Source organism: Lontra canadensis, unplaced genomic scaffold (genome assembly GCF_010015895.1).
Source record: "Lontra canadensis isolate GAN:19392208 unplaced genomic scaffold, GSC_riverotter_1.0 scaffold24, whole genome shotgun sequence".
Taxonomy (NCBI): domain Eukaryota; kingdom Metazoa; phylum Chordata; class Mammalia; order Carnivora; family Mustelidae; genus Lontra; species Lontra canadensis.
This window is the reverse complement of record NW_022631018.1, coordinates 7,816,489-7,828,349: the sequence shown is the minus strand read 5'-3', so window position 1 is coordinate 7,828,349 and position 11,861 is coordinate 7,816,489. Positions and strand designations below refer to the sequence as shown.

General features: G+C 36.1%; 1 protein-coding gene across 5 annotated transcripts in view; it reads left to right on the top strand.

Annotated features, from left to right (window-relative positions):
* CEP350 (centrosomal protein 350) overlaps positions 1 to 11,861 on the top strand; it is a 151,024-nt gene that overhangs the window by 41,364 nt on the left and 97,799 nt on the right. For all 5 annotated transcript variants that reach the window (XM_032862723.1, XM_032862726.1, XM_032862724.1 and 2 more), the window contains exons 8-11: positions 2,061 to 2,174; positions 5,449 to 5,595; positions 7,093 to 7,751; positions 8,508 to 8,629. In XM_032862723.1, coding sequence (XP_032718614.1) covers positions 2,061 to 2,174; positions 5,449 to 5,595; positions 7,093 to 7,751; positions 8,508 to 8,629 — 1,042 coding nt within the window. The remainder of the gene's footprint in view (positions 1 to 2,060; positions 2,175 to 5,448; positions 5,596 to 7,092; positions 7,752 to 8,507; positions 8,630 to 11,861) is intronic.

The following is an 11,861-nucleotide window of genomic DNA, read 5'->3' as shown; positions in this document are numbered from 1 at the left end:
TCAGGGCTTTAAATATTTTCTGTTGTCGATGATTCTTTTTTTTTTTTTTTAAAGATTTTATATATTTATTTGACATATAGGGATCACAAGTAGGCAGAGAGGCAGGCAGAGAGAGAGGAAGGGAAGCAGTCTTCCTGCTGAGCAGAGAGCCCAATGTGGGACTGGATCCCAGGACCCTGGGATCATGACCTGAGCCGAAGGCAGAGGCTTAACCCACTGAGCCACCCAGGTGCCCCTGTTGTCAATGATTCTTAAATATATGTCTCTAGGCTAGAGTTCTCTGAACTCAGTTGTATCCAGCTACTAACTCCCATCTCCCTTTGGTTGTATAATGGGTTTCTCAAACTTTATTTAAAATGGAGCTAACTAACTAAATGGGGTCATGATACACCCCTTAAACCTACTTCTCTGATAGTCCTTCCATCCTATCTTTCTATTTGTTTAGGCCCCAAATCTTTTTTTTTTTAAAGTTAAATTCAGTTAGTTAACATATAATATATTAGTGTCAGGGGGATAGGACCCAAATCTTGAGTTATCCTTGACTCCCATATTTCTCACAGACCTTATATTTCATGTTATTGAAATATATTTAAAAATATAATGACTTTCCCCACCTCTGTCACTACTCCCTAGGTCTAAGCCACCATGAGTCTCTTGCGTGATTATTGCAGTAGCCTTCTCACTGGTCTTCTGCTTCTCCTTGTCCTAATTCATCTGTTCTCATCACAGCTGCTAGAGGAAGATTGTTAAAATTTAATTTAGATCATATGACTCCGTTGCCCCCAAACTTCCAGAAACCTCTCAATCTCATTCTTAGGTAAAACCTGAAGTTCTTAGGATGACTTGTAAAGCCCAACACAATCTGGCCCTCAATTATGTCTTGGACTCTAGTTCTTTCTACTTTTCTCTTTGTTCATTTTACTCACACTGGCCAGCTTGCTGTTTCTCAGATATACACCTGCTTTAGGGCTTTTACTCACACTTCCATTTTGCCTGGAATGCAGAGCTCTATATGTATTTTAAGTTTACAGTTCTTCAGATCTGTAATTGAGGTTGATTTTTAAGTTTATATGTATAGCTAGTCTCTTCCCCTATGTTGGAATTTAAAAAAATCAGTGATTAGTAATTTCTTTTCTTTTCTTTTTTTTTTTTTAAGATTTTGTTTATTTATTTGACAGAGAGAGAGAGAGAGAGATCACAAGTAGGCAGAGAGAGAAGCAGAGAGAGAGGAAGGGAAGCAGGCTCCCCGACTAGCAGAGAGCCTGATGTGGGGCTCGATCCCAGGACCCTGGGATCATGACCTGAGCCGAAGGCAGAGGCTTTAACCCACTGAGCCACCCAGGTGCCCAGTGATTAGTAATTTCTATATGAAATACCTTGGCATTATTTGGGAATATTACATTGAGCATTTTATAAAGTTTTATTCTAGAAGTTTATGAATATCTTAGTTACATAGGAATTTTTTTTATTAAAGATTTTTATTTTTATTTATTTGACAGACAGAGATCACAGGTAGGCAGAGAGGCAGGCAGAGGGGAAGGGGGGAAGCAGGCTCCCTGCTGAGCAGAGAGCCCGACATGGGGCTCAATCCCGGGACCCCGAGACCATGACCCAAGCCAAAGGCAGAGGCTTTAACCCACTGAGCCACCCAGGTGCCCCTACATAGGAATTTTTAAGTGAAATAGAAATCTGTGAAAGTGCTCACCTGTGATATAAATGATATGACCCTGGCTTGGAAAGCATTACTTTTATAGCTTCTTCCAGTTCATGAAAGTGAGGTAAATTTTTCAAGGGTTTTCTGAAAATAAAACAAGAAAAAACAAAAATGAAAAAGAAAATAAAGAATTAGAACCCAGTAGTATGGGTAGCGGTAATCTTTAGACCCTTCCATTTAAGGAGTTGGCATTGGTAGCTTATGGGTCACAGAAATAGCCTCAGCGAAGGTTTTTTTCCTCCCTACCTGAATCATATACTTTATACTGATTTTTTCTACTGGGGAGAGGATGAGTGGGTGGGTAGAAATCATTAAGGTATTTACTGTAAGTGTTTCTGCTTTTCAGATGATATCTCTACGAAAGAGAAACCTGCTGAAAAAAGTAGAGAGAAGAAAGTGGTTAAGCCAGTACGAAAAGTCCAAAAGGTAACACAGTTATCAAGTCCAGAAGGCAAAACAGGTTAGTTTTCTCAATATCATGTCCACCCTAAAATTACATAATACTGAAATGGCATCCTATATGGAAATAATTGTTTGTTAACCAAATGGCACATAGGAAAATTCAGTACATTTTATGTATCATTATTTCGTATATGTGTTTTATTGAGGTGTAACTGACATAGAATAAGATGTACATAGTTAGAATGTTAGTTTGATAACTTTTCATGTCAGTATTTACCCATGAAACCTTATGTTCACCGTAATACTGAACACATCTCTTGCCCCCATTTTTGTATCATTATTTTTAATTGAAATTAACTAGATTAAAGATAATTTTTATTTCGTGAACTTTTATATATAAAGGGATTGCTTATAACTGTCACTAAGTCCCTTCACTTATTCTCATAAGATAATGTTGCAGAAGAAAAGCATGGCAGCCCACACCAGTAGTGGTCAGGCCAGACTCTAAATAGATTAGGACAGGGAAAAGGAGAATTCTTTAGTTTTATAGTGATTAACACTCCAGGCCTAATTCAGGTTGCCTGGATTTAGAGCCTAGTCCTGTCATATCTAGCTTTGTTCCTTTGGTGAGTTAGTGAATTTTATTGTCCCTTGGTTCCCCCCTATGTAAAATGGGAAAGCAATAGTACTTCTCTCACAGGGTTGTTGGGAAAACTAAAATAGTTAATACCTAAAGGAACTCAGTATTTGACACATAGTAAGCACTCAGATGTTAGATATGATTCCATTAATAATAATTATTATTTCTGGTTATCCTGAAAAGGGTTATTTAGCTGTCCTATTCATGTTAGTGGATAATTTGGGCTGAGAGAGTGGTAGAAGTTCGGAATTTGTCACTTTCATTTTGGAGACATTCAGAATCAGTGATTCTTACATTCATTCATCATGCAGATATTAGTGAGCACTTGCTGTATGTGAAGCATTGTGCTATACTAAGCTTGGGCCATACAGTACTAAGCAGCATACACATGGCCCCTGCCTTCTTGGAACTTACAGTCTTGTCAGGAAAACAGTAAATACATCTATAATGAAATGTGATAAATGTATCATAGTGACTTTACAAGGTCTTACGGGAACACAGAGCAGGAGTGATGGGACACTGGTTTTTAACCAGGCACTTGTTTTTCTGATCATAGACTAATCTTTAGAACGTCAAATAACATATTTTGTGACACTCATTGTTAACTCTAGATGTCAGAATGACATACAAATAAAAAATTAAAAAAAAATTTTTTTAGAAAGATTCTATTTATTCATTTGAGAGAGAGAGGGAGAGAGCACAAGCTGGGAGGAGAGGCAAAGCAGGGAGAGAGAAAAGCAGACTCCTTGCTGAGCAGGGAGCCCAACATGGGATTTGATCCCAGGACCCTGAGAACATGACCTGAACCAAAGGCAGATGCTTAAGTGACTGAGCCACTCAGGCACCCCCCAAAATAAAATTTTATAAGAACATGAATTATTGGAATATAAACTAGTTTTTACATGAAAAAAAAATATGACAAAGTGATTTTTTCATGTATTATTTGATATTCTTGCCAGGGGCATAGTTTGAAATGAAGTATTGAGACTGCTGTAACTTATCAATAGTGATCTTGTATTGTATTTAACCAGTTTTGTGGTAGGTTAATTCCCATGTATGCACTGTGCAGTAACTAAGAGACAGAGAGTCATTAAGTGTGCTAAAATTATATTAATAGCTTATCTATACTGAAAGTCCTCTTTTTCTACCAATGACTGCGTGAGACTATTCCAGAAAGCCAGGATTTAGAAATAATCACACAGCACATACAGAAGCCAGCATTTATAAATAACTACCCAGTATATTTGTGGTTGCTTGCTTTTGATTCGGAAAATTAAGCTGAAATCGAAGAGAAGCCTGTTCTCTCATTTTGCTTAAGAACATAAAGTTTCTTGTAAATAGATTCAGCAATAGACTTAAAGCCGTTTAAATATTTTAAATAGATCATTTAAGGTTAATTACAAGGTGCAAAAACAAAGTAAATAGCACACACAGATTTGTGATTCATGTTTCTTTATATAGGATATTTTCATTAAAACTGTACTTTCAACTTAAACTTTTAAATTGAAGCCTTTTTATTTTTTTTTGAAAAGATTTTATTTATTTGAGAGGGTGAGAGAGAGAGCACACAAGCAGGGAGTGGGCGGTGGGGAGAGGGAGAAGGAGAAAAAGACTTCCTGCTGAGCAGGGAGCCTGATATGGGACTCAGGACCCTGGGATCATGACCTGAGCTGAAGGCAGATGCTTAACAGACTGAGCCACCCAGGTGCGCAAATTTCTGTCTTTTGTTATAAATTCAATAAAACAGTATCATAGAAAGCTTGAAAAATAGAAGAAAACAGAGAAAACCACTATCCTCACTTAAAGTACTAGTATTTTGTTATTTCCTTACAGTAGTTTTAAAATCATAATAGGTGATCGTAATCGTTATAGTCATAACATTTTATCTTTTTCTCTTAGCGTCTTACCACAAGAACATTTTTCTAATTTCTTATGGAAATTTTAATTTAAAGTAGCCACACAGTACTCCATTTGTGTTGGAGTATGATGGTCTAATTTTAATTTTTTTACAATCTGAAAGTAATAAGTGAAAAGTTTCTCTCCTAGTCAACAGCTGTATTTATTGGACCATACTTTTATTTTTATGAACTTTTATTTTTATGAACTTTTATAAAGAGGGCAATTTAAAATGATGATACTTGCTTTTTGAGTATCATTGTTTTATGTATAAAAAGGTAATATGTAGTTCTGGTATGTATCTATAAAATATAATGTGAAATTCCCTGTAATACTATCCTCTTCAAAGGTTATCACTGTTAACTGTTACATGTTTCTTTGGATTTTTTTCCTATGCTTAGATTAAGTCATTTGTTCATTAAGCAAACATGCATTTTACTATGTAAAATGGTACAATTGGTAAACCAAACCCTTACTACAATTAAGACATACTTTGGTTCTGTGCCCAAACTGTTGGATTCAGTGCTCTACTTGAGGTTTTGGGAGTTGTTAATATTTGGTATTTAACTTTCAAAGCATTTTACACTTACTTGAGATGTGTGGGTAAATCAAGATTTAAACAAACTGATACTTGATTTTCAGGACATTGTGTTAAAAATTAGATTGTAAACCGTTTGACTTTGGCATAAGATAAGCATAAAATGAATTACAAAATCTGTATGGTTGACTAGATAAATTTGTTAGAGATAATTTTGAAGTTTTAAATTCAACCCATTATGTATACATCATTTTTTAGGTAACAGTCGTCTGATAAGTACATCCTCTTGGCGAGATGGACAAAAACTAGTAAAGAAGATCCTGGGGCCTGCACCCAGAGTGGAGCAAAAAGAGCGAAGAACAGCATCAAGTGACAGAAGCGGAAGAGAAAGAAGTGCTAAATTGGGTGAGTAATTAAATTATTGAATCATTTCAATAATTAAAATTGTTGAGAATAGCAATTAAAAATTGCTTGTGTAAATTCTTGGAGAAGGTGAAAGTACTTTTTTGAGAATGCTTTAAGAATTTGGTTTATTAAAAAAAAGAATTTGGTTTCTAATTGTGGATGTAGCTTACAAAAGAAGAAATGTTCTGTTGGGCTTGTCTATCGATAATTTCCATATATAGATGTTATGGCGACTTTTATTAAGAGTTCTGTTTGTTATATTAATTACATTTAGCTGCCATGGGAATAGAAAAGCATCATTTAATTAGATTTTCTAAGACTTTCAGAGAGCTTAAGGGAATTAAGTCCAATCTGCCTTAAACCTGTATACACCAACATAGGCACACATTCACAATATTGGGTTTTTCTGTTTGACAGATTAGGAAACAGGCCCCAAGAGAGAAGTGATTTTTCTCAAGAGTATATACATTAAGTGGGTGGCAGAATTTGATCTAGGGTCTACAACTCTTTGGTTTGACCCTCAAGTGCATTGCTTTTCTCTTTTTGAAGTATCTTAAATGTTCTTTGAAATAACTAAGTTGCTTTTTTCATGAACACTAATTTTGGGAAATGAAATACAAATACCTACAGGCCAGCTTTCCTTTCCAGTAATAAAATTTGCTTCAATTAATTTGAGCTTCTAAGAATGGATAAATTAAGAAATGCAATTACAACTATATTTAGGTATATATAGAAGTCAGTATATACTTTGCATTTATTCTTCACTCTCCTCTAGCTTGTAAATAAACTCACACCCATTCTCAGTTTAAAATTAAGTCACATCAGCAGACATTTAGATTATAAAATGATTGCTTTTCTATATATTTAATTTCTTTTCTGTTATTTATCGGAGAGTTGTGGCAGCATAACATTGTTGGTTTTAAACACCTGTTTTAGGGGTTTAGGGATGGAGAGAGATAGTGATATTAAATATTTGCATGGGAGAGAAATAGTAACTCTATTTTTTTTTTAATTTATTTATTTATTTGACAGCGAGAGATCACAAGTAGGCAGAGAAGGCAGGCAGAGAGAGAGAGAGGAGGAAGCAGGCTCCCTGCTGAGCAGAGAGCCCGATGCAGGGCTCGATCCCAGGACCCTGAGATCATGACCTGAGCTGAAGGCAGAGGCTTAACCCACTGAGCCACCCAGGCGCCCCGAAATAGTAACTCTATTAATAGTTAAATATTCACGGCAACAATAAGGGCTATCTTTATTTCAGAAATAGTTAAAATCCCTTTTTTAAATGCCAAGTATGTATAGTCCTTTTTAAAGGTTGGAATTATTCTCTTCTAAAAAACTGTTTTCTTTCCTTCTATAATATTCTTTAAACAATTTCATATGATATTTAAATTTGAGTTTAAAATAAAGTGAAATTCTCTAATTTTTTTCTCTCACTACGATAAATCTTAGGAGTGAATATAGAATTTTAATACATCGCTAACAATTCATACTTTGCAGGGGGCCATATTGGAAGAGCAGAATCTGATCCCAGATTGGATGTTTCACATAGACATCTTCCACGAAACTCAGAACGTTCGAGAAGTAGAGCTCGGTCTGAAAATAATACAAAGAAATTAGCTCCATCTCTTCCAGATAATAAACAGGAGGAAAATACTCCCTTAAATAAGGATTTTTTACCTCTTGAAATTCGTGGAATTCTTGATGATCTACAGCTGGATTCTACAGTTCAGGCTGCAAGACAAGAGACAGGAGAGTTACAGAATCAGAAGTCATCAGCCCCAGTACAAGCTCCTAGAAGTCACAGCCCCGTAAAAAGAAAACCTGACAAAATAACAGCTAATGAAGATCCCCCTGTTATTTCCAAAAAGCGCCACTATGACACAGATGAAGTACGACAGTACATTGTTAGACAGCAGGAGGAAAGGAAAAGGAAGCAAAATGAAGAGAAGAAGGCTCAAAAGGAGGCCACCGAGCAGAAGAACAAACGATTACAGGAGCTCTATCGGAAACAGAAAGAAGCCTTTACTAAAGTAAAAAACATGCCTCCTTCCGAGCCATCAGTAACTAGGCGACTGCAGGATACTTACTCCAAACTGCTACTAGAAAAGACCTTGCTCGAAGAGCCGCCTCATCCACATGTTACACAGGAAACACAGGTAATAGTTGTGTCAGGAATGCAAAAAGAACTCATTCATGATGAGGGAAAACTTATTTGTCATTTTGTTGCTGTCGTTCGTAATACTCAGGCATATGCTCAAACTTTGTAATAATGTTGACCTTTTCATGAAATTTATTGTATCTGGAGAGTAATTGGATAAACACGATTGAAAACAAGTGCTCAGTTAGCACTTCCTAGAGTGACTGTTGCAATCTCTGTTCCTCTCATCACTACTGTTAAGTCCTTTCCTAGTTTTCATTGTATTACTGAGCAGAAGGTTAGATTATGTTAATAAAAACCTACTTTTGTGATCTGTGCTGAAATTAGAGAATATCCTACTGTATGTGATAATTGTATGAGGATTGCTGTTGTTTTTAAGAATAATGTTGAATATGTACTGTGTACCACAGACTGTTTTAAAGGCATTATAGGCTAAAGGTTCAGTAAATCCTCATAACCCTGAGAAGGTAAATGCTACTAGTATTTCTAGGTGAAAACACTGAGGTTTAAAAAGAGTTTATAAACTTGAAATTATGCGGTTAGTATTAGGTGCCTTTCTTGGATTTCAGGCTTAATTTTGCTATTAATTGTAATAGCTGCTTAAGACAGACTAAATTTGAACCAATTTTAAGAGAAAACGCCCCCACATTTCATGATCTTTGTAAAGCTGAAGTGACTTAGTGTTTGTGTTCTGTAGTCCCTCAGTATGTCTTTGTGATAGGAGTCACGTAAATTTGATGTCCTTTTCTCCTAGACCAGACCGGGGTATCAGCCTTCTGGAGAATCTGACAAAGAAAACAAAGTACAGGAACGTCCCCTAAGCGCATCCTCCAGTAGTGACATGTCTCTGTCAGAGCCTCCACAACCTCTTGCAAGGTAAAAAGGAGAGAACGAAAGATGATTAAGGTTCTTTTTTTCCCATGAAATTTAGTATAGTGGTTGATGTGTAGTGAATTTTGTTGACTGGCCTTTTACGTGAGCAAGAAGTTTATTTAGAAATCGGTTAGTATCTTCTGATGGTACTTGAGCATGGCGTGCAACTATACGTATGCATAATGCACCCTCCCTATTCTGCTGTTCCACTTTCACCTGTCCTTTTCTATCCAATGTCAACGTCAGCCCTCCCAGGGAAGTTGGAAGCACTCTTGCTTTCTCTGGACTAAACACACAGTAAAACTGTGTTAGATGAATGAATCACAGTGAAATTAATATTTTCCAGTGTTTGTGGTGAGTAATTTTCAAAAGGCATGTTTGTAGCTATTACTAATCAAAATCTCTTCATGTGACTCTTCCTAGATTATCATGGTACCTTTCGAAAGCTGTATTTGGATATGGGTGTGAACATATGAACAGAGGCTAGGAACAAGGGCTAGATTGCTGATCAAGGACTATTTTACCTTAACTTTTCTTAAGAAAAAATTTTTCTTGCTGTAATATATTGTTTGCAATGAAGTAAAAGTAAACGGTGTGGAATTTGTGGTGATTATGATATGATACGGTTTTAAATACTTTAACTATTTTGGAAGAGAAAGCTTTTAAAACTCTTCTTTGAGAACACACAAAAATCAAATCACTTTCTAATTAGGGGTTAATACACATGGTACACCCTCCCCCCCCAAAGAATAAGAATACTGATAAAAGTAGCCAACATTTATTGAGTACTTGTTAGTTTCCAGGCACTTATCTAAGTACTTTGTGTATGTTCTCTTACTTAATTTTGGTAATTCCCTGAGCTAGGTACTCTTGTTATTCCTGTTTTATAGAAGAGGCAATTGAGGTCTTGAGTTTAACTTTCTCAAAGGTCAAAACATTAGTGGTGGAGAGGGATTTGAACTTAAGCAGTTTAATTCCAGAAATCTGTACTTTTAACCAGTCTACACATTGCCTCCTACTAAGTTTCATATGATTTATTTAAGGTTGTAAATACCTTTCAAATTTCAAGCATAAGTAAACTTTAAAAACTTTTTCGAGGGGCACCTGGGTGGCTCAGTCATTAGGCGTCTGCCTTCTACTCAGGTCATGATCCCAGGGTCCTGGGTTTGAGCCCTGCATCGGGCTCTCTGCTCAGTGGGGCACCTGCTTCTCTCTCCTCTACTCCCCCTGCTTGTGTTCCCTCTCTTGCTGTGTCTCTCTCTCTGTCAAATAAATAAGTAAAAAATCTTAAAAAAATTTTTTTTCTTTTAATTTGAATACCTTTAGGTAGGTGTACTTTCCAGTTCATTTCAGTCCCATTATTATTGTCAGACATACTTTGCTGGCTTCCTGTCTTCTATTTTACCCTTCCCTGAATTTTCTTCTAATTCTAAATAAGTTATCCAGTCTTAAAAACAAACCAAATGTAAAACAGATCTATTATATATTATTAATTTGCACATGTTCCTTTCCTTTTCTTTTTAATATCAAATTTCTTTAACTTATGAGATATAATCTATTGCCTCCACTTTCCCCTCCACCCATTTCTTAGGTTCCCCATTTCTGTTAGTAGTTTCAACATATCTCAGTTACTTTATGCTTGGAAGCATCATTTTCTTTTCCTTGACCTTCATATCCTATGTTCTTCATTAGCTACCTGAGAAACTCGAAATTACAATGTATCTGACCTTGAAGAACCTGAAGATCTAGCTCAAAAACCACTTTCCTTGGCTAGCAGAGTTTATTATTTTCTATACACAATCTATTGAATTTTATATATCTTTATATAGTACTTAAGGCATTGTATTTTAACTATTAGTCTCTTATCCCCGCTAGATCTTGAGAAACAAAAGATTAAGGATTAAGTCTTAACTGGATTAACTGGATTTTTGTCTCCCCTGTTCCTCTAGTGTCAACATAGTGCCTGGCACATAATTGGCATTCTAAATACTTGAATTTAAAGGTCTTGAATTTTTACTCAACAATATCATTTATATTTACAACTTCCTTTATATTCCCATTACTGCAGCTTAGTTTGAGCGCTAATAACCTCACACTTTATATTTTGTGGCATAGAGTCTATGTTCTAGTCTTCCTTCATTCTATTTTCTTAGCAACACTTCAAAACAAAAGACAGTACAGCATGACTTCCAACCAAACCTTGCGTGACGTGCTTTCCAATTCTCTTATCACTCTGGTTACCCTCCTCTAGGTGATTCTTCTGAATTTAGTTGGTAAGCCTTCACATTTATCCATACTAGTTTGGTCAAGGTTGCTGCCTGTCCAAGTCACTTTGAATCATAATTTGATAATTTTTTAGGTTAGCCATGCCTCCTAGCTTTCTGTCATCTGCAAATTTGATAAGCATATCTTTGTCATCATCCAAAAATAATGGACAAGACCAAGGACAGAATCTCATGTTTTTTGTTTTTTTCATTAAAGATTATTTATTTATTTATTTATTTGACAGACAGAGATTACAAATAGGCAGAGAGACTGGCAGAGAGAGAGTGGGGGGAAAGCAGGCTCCCTCCTGAATGAGAGCCCGATGTGGAGCTCGATCCCAGGACCCCGAGATCATGACCTGAGCTGAAGGCAGAGGCTTTAACCCACTGAGCCACCCAGGCGCCTCTCATGTTGTTTTTTAATAAGCATCTACTTAATAGTTAATATTGACCTTTCATGTTTTTATAATATCCCTTAATATACAGGGTGTCCATGGTCTAGAAACATACGTTATTTATATAATGCCATCTGGGACGTCTTTATTCTGTTTTTAGACTTAATGAACACCCTACTCTGTATTGTATATATAAAATTGGTATTTATAATTTTGCATTGATACTCGTTGAGATTTGTTAATTTTTTTTAAAGATTTATTTATTTATTTGACAGAGATCACAAGTAGGCAGAGAAGCAGGCAGAGAGAGGGAGAAACAGGCTCCCTGCTGAGCAGAGAGCCCGATGTGGGGCTCGATCCCAGGACCCTGAGACCATGACCTGAGCTGAAGGCAGAGGCTTAACCCACTGAGCAACCCAGGCGCTCCTGTTATTTTTTTAAATTGAGATTGTAATAATCTCCTTATTTCTTCAGTATGTACAATATTAAACATAAATATTCACTAAATATTTGTTGATTGGAATAATGAATATGATGCCTATGTTAGTATTTAGCAATCTCAAGCATTTCTCTTTA